General features: G+C 41.1%; 1 protein-coding gene across 1 annotated transcript; it reads right to left on the bottom strand.

Annotated features, from left to right (window-relative positions):
- Positions 1-12957: 12957 nt before the first annotated feature.
- Positions 12958-20547, bottom strand: jcadb (junctional cadherin 5 associated b). Its single transcript, XM_030074888.1, has 3 exons — positions 20222-20547; positions 13991-17892; positions 12958-13011 (listed from the first exon to the last, which is right to left on the bottom strand). Exons 1-3 carry the CDS (start codon positions 20545-20547, stop codon positions 12977-12979), a joined length of 4263 nt encoding a protein of 1420 aa, XP_029930748.1. The 3' UTR covers positions 12958-12976.
- Between the last annotated feature and the right edge of the window lie 2086 nt (positions 20548-22633).

The following is a 22633-nucleotide window of genomic DNA, read 5'->3' as shown; positions in this document are numbered from 1 at the left end:
GAAACAAAACCAAGGAAGAATGAACGAAGAGCACTGCCTTTGCACACTGATCTCAAATCACAAAACAAAATACGTTCTCCTCAAAAAGTAATTGAGGATGCAGTTTAGTTATATGAGAACATAAATTAGAAGCTCTTGGGTGCCTCACTGGCATGCTGCTAGCATATCTAAGCTAAACCAAACTGTGCACAAAACATGATGGAAAAAGTTGAATAGCATTTGTACTATGCAGTTATGCCCTATTACAAACATAGCGGTGACTAGGAACGTGCTAAAACACAGAGACCGATCAAGAGCTAATGTAAAGGCCATGATCCAGTCCATGACACATGTAACCACAACAGCAATCCACACATTCTGATTGAGGCTGGCTTGTTTCCAGTCCAGCAGGCTCCCAGCAGCCTCTGGAAATCTCCCTGCCCTCTGACATACTGGGTGCTGATGGTAACAGTAGACAGCGGGGACAATCAGAGACGGTGCTGAGTACAGCTCCAGGGATAATTAGTGGATGAGGCCACACTCAGCAGCTTCCTGATAGGTGAAAGTCGGTGAGCTGGAGTCAGTCGTGTCTAACATGAAAGGGATGCAGCGTGTTGAGTTTTTTTTTTTTAAAGAGGTTAATGCCAGTCGTCAAGTGCTGGACAGGGCAAAGGGTGAGAGGTGAGCACCCACTCTGAAAGGTGCTGCTTTAAATAGCAGGAGAATGGAAAGAGGAACTACAAGATGCCCTCAGTGCATGGCTTGTGTAGTCCATTTTTATTTATTTATTTATTTTTTTTAACAATTTCATTTTCAAGATTTAAGTGCTGGTGTTATCCAGAACTATGTAGGAACTGACAGACGTTCAAAGCACGATGACAGGCTGATTGGCTGTTGTGAGAATTGAACTTGTCTTTTCAGTTATGGGAAACTCTAACCACTGCTGTACTAAGGAACTCTACCAATACTTTTGCTAATTCATCTAAAAAATATCTAAATTTCAATAATTCTGAAATTTCCAAATATCAAGAGTATGGCTGAACAATATATATTTTTTTTATCATATCATTAGCTAGATATGAACACACATGATATGTGTCTCAAAAGGCAACAATATGGACAATATCAAATTTAGGGTTAGGGTTAGGCTAGGACAGTGATTGGTCTGTTCTGATCAAAAAAATATTTTGTCAAGTGACAGCATTTTCTACATCCAGTTGGAAATATTATGTGGTTGATTAAAGAATGCTTAATTTTCACTGTTGCTACACTTAAAGTTTCAAGTAGTGTGAACCCATAGTCATATCGTCTCACTATTGAGATATTTGGCATAAATATCGAGGCATGAAATTTTATCGCGCAGTCCTAATCAAGAGTCTGTATTTTTTTTTTCTAAGAGAAGTGTTTGACTTTGCAATACTCTCTATAATATTTGATATCAAAGTTCCAGGACCATAGCCAGACCAAAGCAGAATGACTAAGCAAGACAACTCTTTACTATTGAGCCTAGTTATTTTTGCATTATTTTTGGCATGATTCTTTCATTTATAATTGAGTTTTGTCATACATACTGTTTTGAGTAAGTATTAGCATGCAGAGGCAATTTTGATTACACACAAGATGATTATAGAAGAAGTTAGAATGAAATAAAATTAAACAAAAGTTGAAATATGAAAATAATGTCAAATATTACAATATTATAACAAGAAATATTGTGATATTAAACTTTGGATATCGCCCAAGCCTAATTATTAGCAAGTCATGCTGGAGGAGATATACTGTACGTGTGCACATATTTATACTTTTTAATGAGACAAGCTGACTTTGAGCACATGTGTTGGTGCTGGGTGACAGTGAATGCACTGCAAGTCTGCATGCTTATTTTATAGACAGACAGAGTCCTGTGGCAGAGAGTCAGGTATGGAGCCAGTAAACCTGTCTGTTTATTTTGATGGAAGCAGCAGGTGCAGGACACCAAGCAGCTGCAGCATGGAGCCACACACACACACACACACACACACACACACACACACACTAAGAAAACAAAACTGTGGAGAAATGAAGCCTGGCCAGCGTCAGAACAACACCCTAGCCAAACACATACCAGATATCTATCAGCTGCAAACACATACCGCTATACAGCCATAATCTGGAGTGAGGAATGCTAATACCCCTGTGGTTACTTGAGACTGTGCAAAGCAACAAGAAGGAGGCAACCCTGGGACTCTACCTTCTGTCCTCCAGGGGACAAAATTAAAATCAGACACAAGTCAAGTGCTGGCGAAGTTTGATTTTGGTTGCAAAGTTTGCCTGCTCTATCAGATACTGTAGCAGGTAAACAATTGCTCTCTTCTGTAATGCTAAATCCAGTTTGGTAGGTAAATTAATGATACTGACTACTGACTTCTGGAATTCAGTCATTACCTTGATTGGTGTGTGAGACCAGCTTGTGTCTTACATCTTCACTCATCCTGTAGACTTAAAAAATGTTCGCAAAATCATCATTTTTTTTTTTTTTTTTTTTTTTTGTGAACATGACCAGCAAATATCTATCTTTCAAGGGATTACAGATAAAACCTCAGCCACTGAGAGACACTTAGATATTTTGGATGGATTCATACTTTTAAGTAAATGAATTCAAAATATTACGTTTTTTATATTTTTCATTTTTTAATAGCCTGCTGCTTTTCAAAATTAGCAAACCACTTTCACCATTATACCAGCTACGTTAATGGAGAAAATACTCTCCAGAATAGCTTGTTGCCTACCGAAGTGACAGGTAGTAAATATATGCCCCTATTTTTCATATTTTAGATTTGTATATAATGTTTATTGTGTCTTAAATGTTTATTGTCTACACCGAGGGTCTGAGAGAAACGCGATTTCAATCCTCTGTATGTCCTGTACATACTGTAAAACTGACAATAAAGCTGACTTTGACTTTGACTAAACTTACCAGCAATGGTCAAAATCTCCTCCTTTTACTGACTTCCTATAGTACCCAGAGGAATAAAATATATGAGCTAAAACGCAACATGAGGGCATTTAGCTTCCACAATTATCTTATTATCTTTCAGTAAAGTACATGGTTTCTCTTAACTTCCATATAAAGCATGGGAAACTACAATAGCATAAAGGGAAACTGTGCAGACTCTCATAACCGAGCATCATGACTTAACAAGGCCTTGAAGTGATGTGTAGGCTTTGTAACTAACTGTAATTGTAGCAAGACTTACTGTGCCTCAGATCCAATTCAGATGACACGCTCAACAGGTGACCGGGTGCAATGCTTCACAGGTGAAGTCCATTTATCCTGATAAAAAAAACTTCAGAGCTTTGAAACCAAAACAACAAAGGGCGCTATTCGTCCCTTACAGGGAGTGCAGGCAGTGCTGAGGAGAAGGAGGCGCAGGTGTGAGAAGGTAAACCCAAACCGAGGATCCAAAGTCATCCACCGTGAAGCAGATCCAACCTCAGCAGCTGACAAATATAGCCTGGTGCTTTCCCGCTAGCTCTGCTGCACCGGGCCAAATAAATCAGTCCAGGAACAGTGCAGCACAGAAGAGAGAGGGGAGAGAGAGGGGTAAGCAGTGGAAGGGTGAAGGAGTGAGACAGGGATTGAAGGGAAGGAGGGGGGATGTTGAGAAAAAAAAAAAAAAAAAAACAATAGAGGTGTTAAAACAAAACAGTGCTTCCAATGGTTCCTCAAACTATTCCAAAAGTCCACTTTTCATGGGTTGGACTCTAAAAAGGATTCCTCCATTCAGCTCTAAAGACCAACTGTGCAGTTGTTAAAATGTTCATTCTTGTAAAGCAGGCTCAGGCCTGACAGTTCAGACTGACAGTGAGAGGCGTGCAACGCTGCTTCCACGGGGCAGGAGGAGTGTGGGCCAAAATCGGTGTGGTAACCTCATCCCACAGCAACCATGTATGGGCTGAAGAGAGCAGCCTCGATAGCGGGGCATCTGCCATAAATAGCCAGGGAACGTCGGGCTCCCAGTACAGAGGAATCGAATCAGCTGTTAAGACCATGATCCAGCAGTGCAGTCTGCTCCAGCCTCTGCAGGAGCTCCTGGACCACAACAAGAGGGCCTGACAGGACAGGACTGGACCTGCAGAACACCAAAATATTTCACAACACTTTGTAATGCAGCATGCTTTATCAGTATCGAAGTATACACTACACTTGAAAGTTCATGAGTTCATTAATATTACACAAACCATGTTGTCAGAGAGAGTGCAAGAGTTAATGCCATAGGAACATCAGTTCATTGCTCTTTCTAATTGACAGCAGCAGAACTGAACATAAAATCCTGACTTTGGACCAAATTATGTCATATAACAGTTATATTATGGGAGAAATACATGGTAGAGTGTCTTAAGTCTCTCTCTCCCTCTCTGTCTCTGCCTCTCTCTCTCTCTCTCTCTCTCACACACACACACACACACACACACACACACACACACACAAGTTTCATAAATATTTATGAAAGGTTGTACCACCATAACAATTGCTTTAATCTCCAAAAATGGGAATGAAAGGGAGCTGGGCATGCAAACAATGTTTTGCATGTTGCTTTCACACAATGTTTATGCAAAGAAAGAAAAGAAAGGAAAGCAAAGGAAATTATAAAGCTTTAAAATAAATGACACTGCAGTTTCTTCTTAGAGCAAACTGAAAAGAGGAGTCAACGTTTTAGCTGCTGCAATTCAAACTTGTCTTACCAGTAAGTTTGGACTTGTGCAGCATGCTGTCATTGCTGACAGTTTGCACTTGTGAGCATGTTTCTGAGCTCATTTGCATGGATGGATGTTGGCCCAGTTGGCACACATGCAGGTTGTATGTATGTTTGCACGAGACAGTGTGAGTGTTATGTGTTAATATATAGACATAATGCTGTTGAACAATAGTAGCTGTGATACCAGATCAAAGCAGGAGGGAGCTCCAGTTCACAAATCTCTACCTTTGGAGGAGAAGGGACAAGTTAGAGCAAACCAGACAAAATAATCTGGTTAGGAAAAAAATGTAAAATAATCTGTCCCCTCCGCATCATGTGGTAGAGAAGCAGCAGGGTCAGGTTCAAGGTTTTATGTCCCTGGACAGTGCATGGAATATCACTGCTGTTTTATGAATGTTTGTCGCCATCTTGTGGACTTTAGGCAGCTATTGCACCACATGCAACCCAAAATCTCTCACTTCCCCCTACAGTAAGAATAAAGTCTCAATGAAAATCTTTCATTAACACAGAACAGACTGGGAACTATTGAGCCTAATGTGTAAGATCTCCTGGTTTAATGAATAAAAAAAAAAAAAAAAAAAAAAAAAAGGCTGGGGGAGTGGCATATATTCTGTGCAAAGGTTATTTGGAAATGTGTAAAGTGATATACTGAATATTTATGTCTTCACAGGCTCGATTGTGTAATGACGATGGTGTATTTTGCACAAACTGCTGTAATACGTTGAAGCATCACATTGTTGGTTTCTTTATGTTCAAAACTCCTCATTTGGTTTATTGATATTTACATTCTATTGGTCCCTGCTGTATTTCCTCTCATAGATCCTGGAAGTTTCATCTCAGTTTATCGGCCTCTCACGGTTTTTAGGGTGCGGCGCCATACAGTCTGTGTGTAAAATGAATGAGGAGTGGCGGACGAGAACGACAACTGTCAGCGTTGCTTCATGCTGTATTAATGGAGTTTCTTATTCCCCAGGTGTCCCGGAGCGGGCAGGCTTGACAGGTGCAGAGTAATAACAGATATGTAGTTTACTTACCGACGGCTGGCCTGCAGACTGGCAGCTGTGAGGGAATGCCAAATGGAGAGACAGATGCCCTGCGAAGTCCAACGAGTACAGTATCCAACTGAGGAGCTCCACTCCCCAAAACTCCAGTCTGACAAAAAAATAAATAAAATAATAATAAAAAAAAAAAAAAAACACTGATTTTTCGATCTTGTTTTGCGAGCAAATGTGTTCAGATTACTAAAAACTGATAATTATGGCAAACACTGTGGAAATATTCAGTTAGTGAATACAGTATATATATATATATATATGTATATATATATATATATATATATATATATATATATATATATATATATATATATAGTATAATAGAGTTGTCAAACAGTAGCGGAATGAGGTTAACGGTCACCAATACATTTTTAATCTTTAATCCTAGTATTAATAGTAGTATGGTTGTAGTGGTGGTAAAAGTAGTAGTACAGGAAATAGTAATAGTTAGTAAAACCATACCTTGTGTAGCTTGGTAATGTGTATTTCGCAGCCGTTTAAAAAAGTTTAAAATTTTAAAAACTGCAGCATCGCGAGCTCCAGAACATCCAGAGTAACGGTTGACAGCGGATAGCTAACGGCTAAAAGTAAATTCGGCTAAAAGCAAGTGCTTTGTCGTCATTTAAGGTATTTATTACTGTGTGCATTTATATGTACATGAATTAATATGTGCTTCAGGTTAATGATATTCATGTAAAGTGATGCTGGCTTTGTCTTGAGTGGAAAGAAAATCACTGGTCCAAAATCATCAGCAGCTGTCTCTGTAGGTAGCCTGGCAAATGTTATTTCCATATTGCTTTATTGTTGTGTGATTTACTAGTGTGAGGCTTTCATGTAGTTAAGTTTGCTTTTTCAGTGGAGCAAACGATACCATTTTGGCTGCCAAGATTTTGACCTGTAAAAATAGAAAATAGTCCCAATTGTTTTGTTCCGGGGAAGCCTACAAAAAGCTAGGTAGGTACATTAGCCCAAAATGTGTCTTGTTGTTGCTTGACATGGTACTTCTTGTAGCTCTTTTAATCATTTCTACCTTCATGTCAGGGTTGCCAGGTGTGTGAGACAAAAGCAGCCAAACAGCAACTCAAAACCAGCCCAAAAACCCGCCCAACCTGGTATAAAAAGGGCCCAAAAATCAGCCCAATACCAGAACTCAAAATATGCCCATAAAAATCCATAAATGTTGCTTTTAAAGTCCAACAGCATTGCTATAATTGCAAAATGCACTATAATATCTATAAAATAACACCATAAACATTAGAGGCAATTTCCCAAAACAGTTCTTTCACCTATTTAATATACAGTATATCAGAACTTAAAATATAATATGGGATACCTTACTTCAGCTGACAGGCACTGGGCACGAGTGGTGCTGATGATGTGATTGGTCATGTGCTGACTGGCCTCACACAGCATTGGCATATTATTTGTCTGTGGAGCAGGTGACATATGTGGATAGTTTATATGCTGATCTGGCCTGGAGTCAGTTTGACAGGATTTGGGTATAAACATTAGTCATTCAAAATATGAATCTTTATTCATGTCTGCCCAAGCCCAACCCGCGGACAAAATTTGTTACCTGGAGCAACACTTAAAAAGTAGCCCAATTTGGCGGAAAAAACGCGGACTTGGCAACCCTGCTCACACGCCACACCTTGTATTTCTCACGCAGAGAAATTACCAGGATAACGCCCAAGTTGCTATTTTAGGGCCCTATAATTTCCGCAATCACGGAATCGCGGACAGAATCGTGGAATTAGCCAAATAAAACGGAATCTATTTTTAACGGGGAATATCGCGGAATTTGACATAATTTGAATGAAATGCTGTTTTTGTGTGGAATATGAACGTATGTCTGGCAAAGGCAAAGAAGATTTCGAGACCACAGCAGCGCACTGACATAGATTGTGTAACAAGCGAAGAGTTGCCACTCCGCTCTATTTTCACTGGCTAACAGCAGCACACTGGCTTAGTTTGTCTATTCAGAGAAGCAGTATCACTTCGGCTTACATTTCAATCTATGTTATCACATGCACACTACTGTTCATTCATTGGTAGCTGAATTGTTAGGTCTGTTTGATAAGTAATTTACATTTTTTAAAATAATAATAATAATTTAACATTTTGTTAAATTATTGGAGTCAAGGCTGCAATAAACTTAGTTGCTCATCAAATGAAAAACAATGTTTGAGTAAAAGCAAATTTCAACAGAACTATGCTCTTACCACTTTGACACACTGCTCATTCACTTCACTCTCTATTGGCACATGTTGAAATTTGCCTTTTGAGAAAAGTCTTCAGTGAATACAATACTATCTTTAACCTGGCGGTTGTCGCTACCTGATGTGATCAGTGCAGTCAGATGTGGTCATATTAAGGAATGTCTGAACTTAAGCATTTTCCCACAGCTAAATAAGGTTTCTGTAAGTCATGACACCACTCATCATTTCCAAGTAGATCACTGCAGCTATAAGACTGCTGCTTTTTCTTCTTAACAAGTAGAAAGCCCTTTGTTAGTTCCTCCTGTGTTCACAAGCTGCACACTCAGTGCTCACTCTAAAATCACCACACTGACTACAGGTCATACCTGCTGATGACAAATAATCGATTTGGTCACAATAATAAAAAAAAAAAAAAAAACATTTAGCAGCTGTAACCAAACCTTAGGGGAATGAAATTAGTATTAGTCTTATCTAAGATAAACTCAGTTTATCCATGTTTGCTTTTCCGAAGTTACTCAGTGGGTGATAGTGGAAGACAGTGGTTGTACTGGGCAGTGTGTTGTGAGTAACTGCTTGAATGTGAAGTGGGGTGCTGGTTGTTGGAAATAAACGTACTTGCTCAGTCAAAAAAACAGAGGAGACGAGAAGCTGTTCTCAGGGCTTTGCTGGCCTGGAAAGATAAGATGAATGAAAAGTCTTGAGCTGGGTTTTGTCTTTGCAGCCTGATCAGAATAATGGTAGAGATGAAGTCACATATAACACTTGCTGACGATTTCTAATCATGTTTTTTTGTTAAGCTGTTTTGACAGTGAGATTATAGGAATGCAACACTCTGCCCATCTAAATGGCCTGTGCTTAATCATTATATTTTATTTTATGTGCTGTCTTTGTAATGATGCACTCATTATCCTGATCCTGTATGTATAAAAAGGCAGAGTGGTGAAGTGGTTAGGCATTTTACACTCAAATTTCTCTTTCTGCCTTCCTTCTGTCTCAGAAAACTGCTCTGCCAAAGTGTCCTTGAGCAAGCACCAGGGAAGGGGGGAGGTGAAGGGAAAGTTTGCATATATGAGGATCAAAGCAGTAGCCCATCATTATAAAATACAGAGAAAATACTAATAGGACAGCCCACTCTCCTTTAAAAAAACAGACAGCAGACAGAAATTCAAACAGCGACTACGGATGGATGTCCTCCAAGCCTCGGAGAGCATGCTGGGAGGTTTTTACAAGGTTCAGCTCAAGTATTGTCTTGCCAACGCTTTGATCCAACAAGCAGAGCTCAGTGTGACAGTCTGGCAGGGTAATTGGGCTGAAATTGGCAATACACAAGTAAATATGTGTGAAAATACACACACACATGCACACACATTCTCTCTCTCCCTATAATGATTGTAGAGTTTAGACATGACCTGAAATATTAGTTTTGGGGAAAGGTGTCAACAAAACTCAACCGGAATTTTATTTTAAAATGAAATATAAACAATTTGAAAATTTGACATCACTCTGACAAATCACTCACTTGCTGAAAAGAGAGTAAAACTCATCAATTATGGTTGATGTTATTGGCTGCACTTTAACTTACAAAAGTAGAAATATAAGTTGTGTGTATTCTTAAAATCTCTGAAACCAACAACAGATGCATTACTTTCCCAAGCGGAGGTGTAACATTTTCAAGTGAAACTAGTCATGATGATGTTCCTGTAGGGCAATTGATCACAAACACAATTTTTCATGCAAAGAGTTTATTTATGAATCAGACCGCAGTATCATACAACAGTAGCACAATCATATGACTATGGATTATGCTCATATTTATAGATACAAAGATAAAGGTATGCTGTAAAAGAAAAAAAATGAATGAGTTCTCTTTTGATTTACTCTAAAAATAGCTTTTAAATACTTGGCATAGTTTTGTAAATCAAATTATGAAACATAATGTTTTGCCCACTGGTTTTACTATCGGAGTACCAAATGCAAATATACTTTATGAAAAACATTTTTTTCCTCCTCTCTCTTGCATTTCATGCAAGGAAGAAAAAAAAAGATGTCAGTGAGTACAAAAAGCACTTAAATCTCGTATGAAAATAGAAAATATTACAAGTGTGCATAATCACTTCATGTTGCACATAACCTGCAGTACAAAAAGTCAAATGACACCATGTTCAAGTGTACCTGACAAGCCAATTAGTGGGGGGGCGAATGTACCGAAATAGCCATTTTAGTGTAGTCAGGGGCAGTTTACATACAAGACTGAGATGAGGCCTGTCAGTCTTAAAAATGAATTGAAAATGAAATGTTAGTAATTATGGGTGTGCCAGCTTGTCCTCCCTGTGATGCTGACTATGGGCTTATTTTGAAACACTGAATCTTATCCTGTTGTCAATAAATGTATGCTGTTAGCACTGTTTGAAGTTCACAGTTTTGATTCAATGTTCCTACAGATAAACAGCATGAAGGGCAGACACTATCCACATTGCTACTGTACCTCTCCAGCTTGAGGAATGGCAGAACAGTAAGTTGTTTGTAAAAACCTAAGATATGAAACAGTGCTTAGTAAGTTAATATTTGGCATTGCCTGGAGTATAATGTAATGCACACATAATAAGGCGACATGATTATTCCAAATTTACAGTAAATATGTCAGTTAGAAATACTGAGACAAAAGTCTGAATTGATAAAATGCTACAACTGTAAAATGCTACATAACAATTAAGTGAAATTTGATCCATGATTGAACAATGAGGGATTCATTCAAATTGGCTGTTGATACGTCACATTAATGCAACACTGCTGTTGCCGAAAAACCACGTAACTGCAAATTTGGTGTCATAGTTTTTCCAACCTGAATTTGAAGTGTCCATGGTTGATAATATGTTGAGTGGCTTTGAAAGGCTTCAAGGCTTTGAAATTTGTTAAAACCCCATTATAGTAATCCAAAAAATGCATGGGGCTCAATTAGAAATTAAGCAGTTTTCTTCATACTTTTCGCAAATACGTGGTTTTTGTCTGAAAATATCATAATGCATTGTATCCTTGACTGGCAAGAAGTGTTACTGACAGCAGAGCAGTTTACACAAAATGAACACGCTTCAGAAAGAAAGAAAGAAAGAAAGAAAAAGTTTTCAGGAAGGAAAGAAGGAAGGAAGAGAAAGAAAGATTTTGGCTGCATGGATAAAACAATGTATTTTCCCAATTTTATTTCTAAACATGTTGCTATGAACCAACAACAAAACAGTACATGATTTGGCTTGGAAGACATACAAAGACAAAAATAAGACACAGGCCATGTCTGACCATCAACATAGGAAATACAGCTGAGATGGATTGATGTATCAAATATCACAAGGAGCGACCAACATCAACTCTTCTGTTAGCATATGAAAAAGCACTATCAAATAGGAAATCATGGCACAATCAGAAATTTTCCATCAAGTCAAGACTCGCAATGATGAACCCTATCGCTCACTAAACCAAATTGTGTGGTAAAGGCACACCACAGGGCCATCCCTTCTTATACCATTCTTTTAGTTTTTAAAGCACTAGAAAAATTATGTATACTCTTAGTATGATAGGCCTACTATACAGACATATGATACTTTCAGCTTGATATAAGTGTGGAGAAATAAAATTTCATGGCTAAATACAAAATATCTCTTAAAATATTTAAAATATACTTTATTTTGTACATTATGCAAACTGATTAACAATTCAATGATAACAAAAATAAATATTCGGTGAAATGCCGTCTCTTTTCGATACAGATGTATGAACATAGATATCTACCATGAAGTAAGCACCCACCCCACGCCCATATACCCTGACACGATTTCATATCCCTGTAATATGATTTGAATGACATGTTCACATTAAAACTCCTGACAATGGTTCCTACAGGTAGCTCCACTATACCACTGAGCTGTTTGTACAATATTGCTCTAACTTTTTTTGTTCTATATCCATATAAACCTCTTTTTTTGTTTTCAAAGTTGCCAACTTCCACTTCAACTCAAACAGTGCCATTATTGCTTCCTGAAATTACCTGGAAATGGGAGCTATACATCAGATTGATCTGTGAACTAACCAGACACATAACCTGATCCAACCGAGAAGCACACATCTGGATACAGAAGGCAACTCTCCCTCTCCCACGTAGAACCAATGTGTCGTAGAATACGTCATTGATCTATCATGTCATACGGTATAGAGTCACTCTTCATTGAAGAGCTCCATGGGTTATGGTTACAGTGTGTTGGAAAGCAATGAGCAGGGCACAATGTCATAAATAAAAAAAAAAAAAGGCTGATTGATCTGGTCTGAAAATCAAAACAGTTCTTGAGCCAGAGACAGTGATGTCCAGTTCAAAAACAACTGTCGCTTCACCACGACAATCAAAAATGTAGTTAATTTTGGTGTAGTTTGAATGCAACAGAACAGCTTTGCGACAGTAACTCTCCTATGTCTACGTTAAGTAAAACATACGTGCTTACATTCATATTCTTAACAGCTCGCCCGTAAACAAACAGATTCGCTCGTTATGCAGAGAATGACTCGACTGTATTCACTATGGACATTTCAGAAGTTCTAGTATGCACGACAGAATTGCATAATGTCTGCCAATGAGAAAAGCATAGGGAGAATAGAATAGAAAGGACAAGCCGCTACAAGAAGACTAACTAGTAGAAACCCTATAAGAGGATGGGTTTGGGGATGGGGGGCAGATGGGGTGGTCAGTTTGTTTGATTGGGGTGGGGTGGGGGTAAGGGGTGGGGTGGAAGTTGCCCCCCAAGTTGAGGGGCACCTCCCTTTGGCAGTGGAACAGCACTCTTAGTAGTCAACGCGGCGCCGAGGGTGAGGGTGTACACAATGCTCTTGTCGGACAAGAAGGCCATTTCAGTGTCAGGATGAGATGAAGGCATTCTAGTAGGCAGCCAGGTCACAGTGTTGGAGCTAAAAACCTCAGATGGAGATGATGGACGCAGTCTTTCTACACTCTCTCCTCTCGGCTGGGGTCATTGGGTTCTGGGACATAAACAAGAAACATTCCTTCAGAGAAAGTGGCTTTTAAATCTTTATAAATGTACAAATAGAGGCTTGATGTATTGAAATCATAAAGGCAGACTGAGGTGCATGCTCATAAAAAGCTGCTGGAACAGCAGTTTGAATTCTTACAGTGGAATAACGAATTTGTTAATTTTTCAAGCGTGGTGTCCATTCTTTTTTATTTAGTTGTCCTGTGAAACAAATGTCAGTGATGTGGTCAGTGCGTTGTCAGTTCACTGAGTAAAGTGCAGGACTTGTACTTCAGGCAATGGCACCATCTTGTGGAAATACCTTTAACAGCAAGACCTATGTTACCAGCTTCTTCCAGTTTTGATAGAGCATAAATGAAAAATTAATCATATAAGGAAAATTCCACATACATTTTGCTCCCATACCCAAATGAAGCTTCAACTCATATTAAGGTTTATATTTTGGATGATTAATATTGGACTATCCATAGGACATTGTTTCAACTGTCTCTGATAATGCAATTTGATTACTTTTATAGAAAAAACAAACCCAGCATGAAATTTTAGTGGCATTTGCCAATAGATGATACTATGAGAACCTATTAATTTTCCAAAGAAGCCCTCTCGTTATTGTTTCATACTAATGTTTATAAATATTTTTCAAACAAAGAAATAAGTTCTATAAACTTATTTGACTTGTCAGTATTTAAACGTAACTGTTACATTCAGCCGTTATTTAATGGGAAAAAGTAATGAACAAGTATTTATATATAAATAAATATAAATAAATGCATTATGATTTTTTCTCTTTTCACCGGATGAAATCTGTTCAGCCTCGGTGGCTAATAACGACCTGAAGATAAATTTGTCTTTTACTTTTGATGCAATCCGAATAATTTTGAGATACACATAGCCTAACTCTTTATGCTTTATATAATTATAAACACTATTGACGAATTTCATCTTGTCTTATTTTTATCTCATCTTACCTGAGAGAGATGACGCCTCCTCATCTGGCAACACTGTCTCTTCAGAGACCTGCTGAGAATGGGTGACCTCTTGATCCTCCTCCTTGTCTCTCTGGGGAGCAGAGAGGGACTCCTCCGCCTGTCCACCCCTAGCTTCTTCCTCTGCATCTGCCTCCCCCTCCCCAGAGTCAGTACTCCTGATGCTGAGGTGCCTCATACGAGACACAACGTCCACCTCCTTCATCCGTGCCAGGCGCTCAATTGCCATCCGGCTCGGTGAAGCAGCCAGCTTGTCGTACAGGGATTCTATTCGCGAAGGCCCCCTGCTCCTTCTCTCCCCCTCCAAGCTAAGAGACAGCCTGCGGTCTGGGTTTGGGGGAACCGAAAGCGGCAGTCTGTCCGGCGGAAATTCTGGTAACCCTGGATGGTCTCGTCCCAGATGGGTGCGTAGAATGAGTCTATGCTCTGGGATGGCAAATGGCTTCTTCTCTTGCTCCTGCTTATTGTCAGGTGCCGTACAATGGGAGTCCTGTCCCTCACACCCATCTTTCACTTCAGCTGTCTGTATGTCTGCGCTACCTTCAGGTGTATCTCCTGTAATGGCTTCGCTCTGTTCTGATTCCACTTCCTTGGTTACTGGTTCACAAACACTCTGGTCCCCTGTTTCTTGAGAGTCTACAGGCACATCAGTCGCTAATATGCTGGCTGCCCCCTTTTCTGTAGACTCATTCTCTGTTATGCTCTCGGCAGGTTTAATCTCACATAGGTTGTTTAGGTCTTCTGCCTCAGCACTGTCTGTTTTCTCACCCCCTCCTACATTGTCCTCTGTCAATGAATGCTGCTCCCTTGTTTCAGCACACAAGTCAGACCCTGACTGATTTGAGCCAGACTCATTGGACTCCTTTGTTTTTGTATCCTCAGCTGGACTTTCTAACGCAGCACACTGTGGTGGACTACCATTTTGATTGGCTGAGCTGTCCGAGCTGTTCTCCTCATGGAGTGGAGGCAATGGACCCTGTCTCATCTGATTCTCAAGTTCTCTTTTACAAATGGGGCACTCCTCCTCTGATTCAACACTCAGATCTTGTGGAAGCTCTGCATCATTAGATTTGGAACTGCCTGCAGACACTTTATTGACATCCGTTGAGTCTCTAGACTGACGCAAAGCCTGGCATATGTCCTCATAATCAGGAGGACTTGTAAGCGTGGAGGCATCCTGCATGGGCTGTCTATCTGCCCAGGGCACCTCAGCTGCTGTGGTGTGCGTTGTTGGGCTAAAGTCACAAATTGGTGTCTCAATAGGCTCATCTGGCAGGTCTAGTTTGACTGTCCTACCATCGCTGCTCCGCCTGCGCGAAAGATGCGCAACAACCCTGTATTCTCTGAAACCTGTCTCCCGAGGCGGGACAGGTAGCTCCTCCCTAAGCTGCTTGCTGAAAGTTACTGACTTCGTTGCAGGTCTGGAGAACGCACTCTTGACCTCCCTGTACTCTGGGTCAACAGACCAGCTTACTGCACTGCGCCTAAGGCTGCTGGGCTTGTTGAGGGGTTCTGACGTCAGTCGAATCTTGATACGCTCAGGGATTTGCACAGAACCATTGGGGACTTTATTGCTGGCAGTGCCTAGCTCCAAGATATCTTTGTAGGCCTCATTGAGGTCCTCGATGCACTTGTCAACACTGGGCTGTTTGCTGCTCTGCTGTTTCTGATCCTGGAGTTCTTTGTTGATGTTCTCTAGCTCTTTGACAGCATCCCACGGTCGCTGGCTAGCCGGTTTCAGCAGGAACTGCCCGAATGCCTCCTGCCCACTGCCTGCTGCTGGTTTGGCCTCCTCCACATTTCCTGAGGGTGGTGCTGCTGGCGGCTGAGCTGTGCTCTTGTTCAGCTGGTTGGAGAAAGTGGCGGTTAGGGAGAAGGCGCTGTTACTGGACAGTTTCAAGCTCTTCACCCCTTTTATAGGAAAACTGAAGGCAGTGCTCACCACACCACTGCCATCATGGGGGGCATCAGTGCCTTGGGGGACAGGGTCTTGTTGTGCTTCCTTGTTTTCAGGCCCTGGAGGGGCAGGTTTTCGGGCCTCTGGGCTAGTTTGTGTCTCCTGGTCTCGATACTGGTTTGCAGGCCAGGATCCCGACAATTTCAGCTCCTTGTAATGGTTTATTTTAGGGGGTCTACAGGGTATTTTTTTCACCACTTTGCTGCTCGCTCTGCTGCTTGTTTTGCTGCTCGCTATGCTACCAGTTAGTGCTTGCAGCTCAGCCTCAGCTGAAGATGTGCTTTGGAGACTTTGGTTTGTTAAGTGGCCAGTTTTGTTCTCAATAGGACTGTCCGTTCGGTCTGGTGGCTTCTCATTATTGTTATTCTGGTCACGTGGTGTTCCACTGAGCTGTGGGGTAACAGGGACAGACACCAAACAAAATATTGTCTCACTAAGTTTCTTTTTTAGATTCTTGGATTTATCTTTCTCTGGTGGTTCAGGCTGCTCTACCTTTTTTACTTCTGTCACAGTTTCAGACACAACCTGGTCCGCCGGCTTACATGGGGGAGGTGGTGGTTTACCCAGAATGGATGAAGGAAAAAACTGACTACGGCTTTGTTCAGGAGCTACACTGTCACTTCCTTTATTTATTCCCCTGTTGGACCATCGATTACTGCTGTCGTTGTCATTGAGAGATGTTTTGCGGCTGTCGGTATTGAGAGCTAGCCCCTGTTGGGGGGGAAAGGCACTATCATGTGTAGATTGTCCTAAAACCTTAGCGCAGGGAATCTCTTTGTTGATGTTCCGGATCTTGTCCGAGTCAGTGAGAGAATTTCCGCCAGGCCCTCCTGAGATTTGCCTCACTCTTGGGTCTTCAATGGGTAAATAACGGGCATGACCCGGATGTTCTTCATGACCAGAATATACCTGTTTCCGATAGGATGCACCTCGCTCCCCATAATGTTCCAGCCACGAACCTCCGGCCTGTCTAGAAAACCACCTTCCAGGGTCTGAGCTGGGCATCTGCATGTCTCCCCTCCATCTGAAGTTTGCCATTTCATTGCGGTTGGTTGGAATTGCTCTGGGGGGTGGGGCTCTTTTATAAGATGGGGGTGGGATGTAGCCAGGGGGCTCCATACCAAAGATGGCAGAGTGTTGTGCGAAATAGTCTTGTCTCAGTTCCCCACCCCTCGGATAATAGACAGATCTGTCTTTTTGTTTGGCACCCTGGTCTATAGCAAGCATTTCTGCGCTACCCCTAGTCTGCTGGTGAATCTCATATGACGGAGGCTTTAAAGGCCTGCTGAACCTGGGCTTTGGTAAAAGTGCAACATGGCTGCTTGGCCAGGCATTCCTCCCCCATCGGTCCCTGCCAACAGCACCACTATAGATATACCTACTATAAGGCCCAGAGAAGACAGTGCTGCTCACTCTCTGTCTATCAGGTAAGCTTGGCCTGGATGGAAGTACGTCTTTGCGTTCAGTTCCATCAGGCGATAAAACTCTGGGGAGAGACTGCGACTTTGCTTTAGTTCTGGGGTGGAAAGAGCCGTCAGTAGTCCTCAGGCGGTACAGATCCTGAGCCCACCTGTCTCCTTCCCCATCAGACAGCTGCCTTCCCAGGCCCACAGCCGGCTTCCACTCCTCTGTGCCCAGGCTCTGGCACTTCCTCTCCCCGGTCACCCTCAGCTGACCAGGGGCTGCATCAGGATCCCTCAGCCAGGAAATGTCCTCCCATAGCTGCTGCGCTTGCCTCTCTGCCCTGTGTTCATCTGGTCCTATTAGGGCCTGCGGCCTCCATGCTGTAGCAGAGGCCCTCAGCTCCCTGCCATCAGCATAGTCCAAAAGGACGCTGAAGTCCTGGCCTCGCCTTCTCCAGTAGGAGACGTCCCTCTCTTCATGGCTCAGTGGCTCCGAATAAGTCAAACTAGGAACATCATAGAACCTAGGAGGACAGAAACGCTTGGTGTTAGCAAAACAGTCATACAGAGTGAGAAAGGTGTATTTCTCATTTATAAAATGAATTTGTATCTGTAAATTCAATCAATAAAACTTTGAGTACAAAAAGCGGGATAAATAATTTGTGAAAGAGTTTTGTGCAAATCGTCTTAATAGTTAAAAGTGTGACATCACATAACAGTGAATGGGGGATAATCTTTCACACAAATATAGAATATTAAACAATCTGTAGTCCTCAGATTGCATACGTTTGACTAAACATCTTGATCCTCAAAGCTCAATAAAATGAATGGAAAGGTTAATGAGCATTCCCCCAGATCCTATGATAAAACAATCAATAATACTATCAAACTAACATGATCAAATCAAGAATATTGATAATTATAACATTTTAGAAGAGACACGTCTGTCCCAGTAAAGCTTTAGCTGTTTGAGTATAGTAGAATTAGTCTTTCCAACAAAACCTAATATAGGAGGGCCAGCACATATAAGACGGAAGTGCTTAAGTCAGCGGCTCCCAAGTCCCTTGAAGACACCATGAAATTGTGCGGCTACTGCAATATGATCTGCATATTAAATTGTGCTGACCTTATTCTGAAAGCTGGTCATCTGTAAAGCGGCCGAGGCTCTTAAAGTCTAAGCAAAAATTGGATTTGTTTACAGGGTTGCCATTATACTTTGCAATGTGAACTGATGAAACAGAAGAACTACTTCTTCCTAGTGCATTCTGTCTAATTGATCTCATGGCTGAATTATAAAGATCAAACAGTAAAAGAGGTTTTATGAGAACTATAACATAGCTAAATCAAAATAGTCCTTTCCAGTACAAAAATCTGAAATTATTATTTAATTCAGGAGAAATTGAAAATAAGAAGCCTAGAGGGTCTTTACGATTGCCAGGCTAAGGTCAATATGTGATATCTAAAACCATTGTAATAATTTTCTAAAAGGTTGTTGGAACTGTGGATTCCTACTGTGTGACATATGACTCCTGGCAGGTTCATGCCAGTAGTTATGTTATGTAGCAATGGTGCCTGTGGGAAAATTAAAGTTTTGGTTCCACATATGTCTCTGTTTAGGTCAAGATGTGGCTCTAGTACAAGCTGTACTACTTAGAATGATTTCTTAGGATTCGAAATCATAAAAGAAACATTAACTCCAAACATTAAATCTTAATTTATTTGTGTTCAAGAGGGGTATTTTGTTAAATTACACAGTATTACACAGTTATTTTAATTTTCTAATTTTCTCAAGTGGTGGTGGCAGTTTTCTTGTTGTGGTTGAGTGAATCCAGAGGAAACCCTGAATATCGCCCCTGAATATCTCCAGGTCATCTGTCACATCCAGGAATTTTTTAAGCCCTCCTGACAACAGTTAGTGATGGACGCCATTGCAATGATGTAAGTGATTGTGGGGCTCTAATCCTGGTTGATAGTCATGAAATAATTATGATGAAAATGAATTCTTTAAAATAAAGAATAAAATGAATACTGCTACTCTATCAAAGTATTATTCATATTTATTTAACTGCCACCCAAGGTTGGTGATATGCAGTCAGCAGTCTCTCCTATCTGACAAAACAAAAACACACATAAAAATAGAAATGAATAAAATGTCCAGTCTAATAAAAGATAAATGATGGAGAAATCAAAAATGAATCAATTACAATTAACCTTTCAAGTGATCCACTCATCTGTACTGAAATGAGAGGAAAAATCAGTGCGTTAGTCACTGAACTCATTCATTTAAGCAGCGAAGTCAATGGATCATCCTCAGCAGCATATGCTACTGTATGGCTGAGGGGAGCCGCGCTGTGCACACTTGCCCAGCAACATGCTTACATCACAGAGCACGTGCTGGGCGTGATTCAGTGTGCCAGTGTTTACAGTGGAGTGATTACGCGCCTGTCTTGAGGCATGTTCAGTCCTCCTCAGCTCACTCGCTGTCTAGTGCTGCTGTTTACATCTGCCTGCCTGGAGGAGGCTTTGGAGACGATACTGGTGCATGGGTGGGCTCCACAGAGAGACAAGCCAGCTTTTTGTTCAGGCATGTAAACAAGTCAAATGTGCGCAAAGGCACCTTTCATAATTTCTCATATCCCAGCATAAGATAAGGCAGTGGTGCTGCTGCAGCCACGGTGTTCTGCAGCTCTGGAAGGAGGGGAAAGGGAAGAGGAGGAAAAAAAAAAACCCTGCGCAGTGCAGACTCGGCTTTGCATGCAATACCAAAGGGCCCCAGCGATGGGAGGGTGGGGGGGAGAAAAAGGGAAGGTATGGGGTGTGGGGGATCGCAAAAGGGAGGGGAAAAAAACTCACCCACTATCTGTGGCGAGAGAATCACCCAAGGGCTGAGCGTCACCTAGGTTACCGCTGCCGGCTTCTTTTCTCCTTTGGTTCCTTTCCCCACTCTCGTTGTCTGTGGAGGGGTAGCCCTTCCCCAGTGCCTGCCTGCTGCCATAGATGCCAGTGATAGATGCCCCCCGGTCCGCCTCATACCCGTTTAGCGTCCCACGGCCGGCCCTGTTGTCCACAAGTTCACGCTGGCAATCAGCAGGGCGCTTGTCATAAGGCGTGGCAGACGGAGGGCCGCTCCTGGGCAATTTATATCCATGCGAAATGAGGAGGTCCTCCACACTGTACATGGTGGTGTCTCTCGTTTCTGGGCAGGAGGGCAAAGGTGTGTGTGTTGCCTTATGCGCAGTGCTGCTGGTGGAAGCTGGAGCTTGGTTGCTCAGCAGAGGCCATCACTGAGGGGAGCACAGGGGAGGGAAAAGGCAGCATTTGCACAAATTATTCCTTCATGCACGCTTCAAAGAGGATTTCCACACATCAGTGTGTGTTTGGTGCTGGAAAACAGATTTGTGTTACTTTTTGAGATATGTTAATGTGTTGCTGTTAACAAGTGCTATGTAGAAAGCTCAAAATTAGTGCTATCCAAAATTGAACGAATGGACATGTTCAGACTAACACATTCTTTTGTGCAGATATTACTGTGTGTGAATCAACTCCAGACTTGCAACATTTTTTTTAAACAGGAATAACATCAAAGATATATTACTCTCATTTAGCACAGCCTGATTTATATATTTGTGAACATGAAGAACTTCCCCAGACCCAGAAACCAGAAAACCTAGATCTCTGTTATCAGCCATACCCTTTGGTGTTCCCTCATCTATACCATCTTCCCTATCCATTGTCTAATATAAGAACTGTTAAATTGAGTGCTGTCTCTTTCTATTAAAGCTCTGTCTGCCTAACACCCCTGTCATCCTTTGTCTGGGATGAATACAGGGGAAAGCAGTCAACTTCGACACAAATGGGTTTTCAGAGGTAGAAAGTTCATCAGTCAATATAATCACGCTTATTGTTCTCCAGGGATATTCAAAGTGCTGTCTGGGCAGATGCTCTAAACTATAGCTGTGTTCAGTCGCATATTTACAATAGCAAGAGGGACAACCGCAAATGTCTTATATGTCAGCAGACAACAAAGAACCTGAAATGCTGCAATACCTTTACATACCTCACCAACTATTTGGTCTCTATCACATCACCTAATCTTCGAGTAATCTCTACCTAAAGAGTTTGCATCATACTATTGTTCTGTTGGTCATTTCCTACAATTTTTTCTAACTACACTGTATGGCAAACTACTACACTGTACACAAAACTTGGATATTAAACATGATGCCCCTTGTACCTATACCATTCAGTATGTGTCAATACAACAACATTGTAAAAATGCTACTCATCTATTGGCATCGCTTGGCTATCCAGGTTTTTCTAGTTCTGATTATCAAAACCCAATTGAAAGTTCATCTCTGTCTTGTACTAATCACTTCATTTCATCAGATGGCTGACTGCTATTCCCATCACAGCTATTATAGTCAACAAAACCTGAAATTAACACTGAATCTGGCTGTGAAAAGACTTTGTTCCATTTGACAAAAGTCAAATGGAACAAAACCGAAGCAAAAGTTAGTGGAAAAGCTAACATTTTCCCTATGCAAGTAACTGAAACTCAGCCAAGTAAAATTAATTTCAGTTCGTCCTAGAACTGAAATTAATTCAGTTTTTCTTGATTGAGTGACATTTTCATGTGATATTCCTGACTCAACTCATTCTATTTCTAAAATATACAATAAAGGAAAGAAAATTTGTTATGTTTTATGTGCCACTTGTTTCAAGACACCAGGCATGCCAATAGGCAGATGCTGCTCAACAACAAAGCATCCAAACTATGCTTAATGTTTTCAACATTCCTCTCTGACCATAGCCACAGTGTCATTTATATTTAAGGCAAATAAGTTCAAGTTGTTTTAACAAGGCTGCTAACATTACATTCTTGAAAAATAATGCAACAAGTAGTTAAAAAGTTTTGCAGTGTGGCTGCATGAGCACAGAGCTGTAGAAATTAGTTAATTCAATGTCACAAATCTATTTCCTACATTGTTTGTGTATGCTTGCGTGTATGTGCGTGCGTGTGTGTGCACGCGTGCATCAGGCTGTGCGTACGTGCATCCATGTTTAACCAGCCCAGCCTGTCTGATATATTAATTAGTGGCTATCACAGTCTGTCCCGCCTGGAGATGACAGTGGATGGCTTATAAAACAGTAACGCTGTGATCAAAGGCTTTGCACACATTAGCATTTTGGCTAATCGGGTTTGGACTTGAATGGTGGCTCACCGTTCACTTTCCATTATAAAGTTGTCACTTAAAGGACAAACTA

This window comes from Myripristis murdjan, chromosome 17 (genome assembly GCF_902150065.1).
Source record: "Myripristis murdjan chromosome 17, fMyrMur1.1, whole genome shotgun sequence".
Classification (NCBI taxonomy): domain Eukaryota; kingdom Metazoa; phylum Chordata; class Actinopteri; order Holocentriformes; family Holocentridae; genus Myripristis; species Myripristis murdjan.
The sequence above is the reverse complement of the archived record's forward strand: the minus strand, read 5'-3'. Positions and strand labels throughout refer to the sequence as shown.

What these genes read in the sequence shown, in the direction of transcription:
- jcadb (XM_030074888.1), bottom strand. Translation starts at nt 20,547, where the DNA reads ATGTACAGTGTGGAGGACCTCCTCATTTCGCATGGATATAAATTGCCC. An exon ending in TCTCTCGCCACAGATAGTGG is followed by an intron (nt 17,893 to 20,221) that starts GTGAGTTTTTTT and finishes CTGTCCTCCTAG; the next exon opens with GTTCTATGATGTTCCTAGTT. An exon ending in GGAGGCGTCATCTCTCTCAG is followed by an intron (nt 13,012 to 13,990) that starts GTAAGATGAGAT and finishes TTTATGTCCCAG; the next exon opens with AACCCAATGACCCCAGCCGA.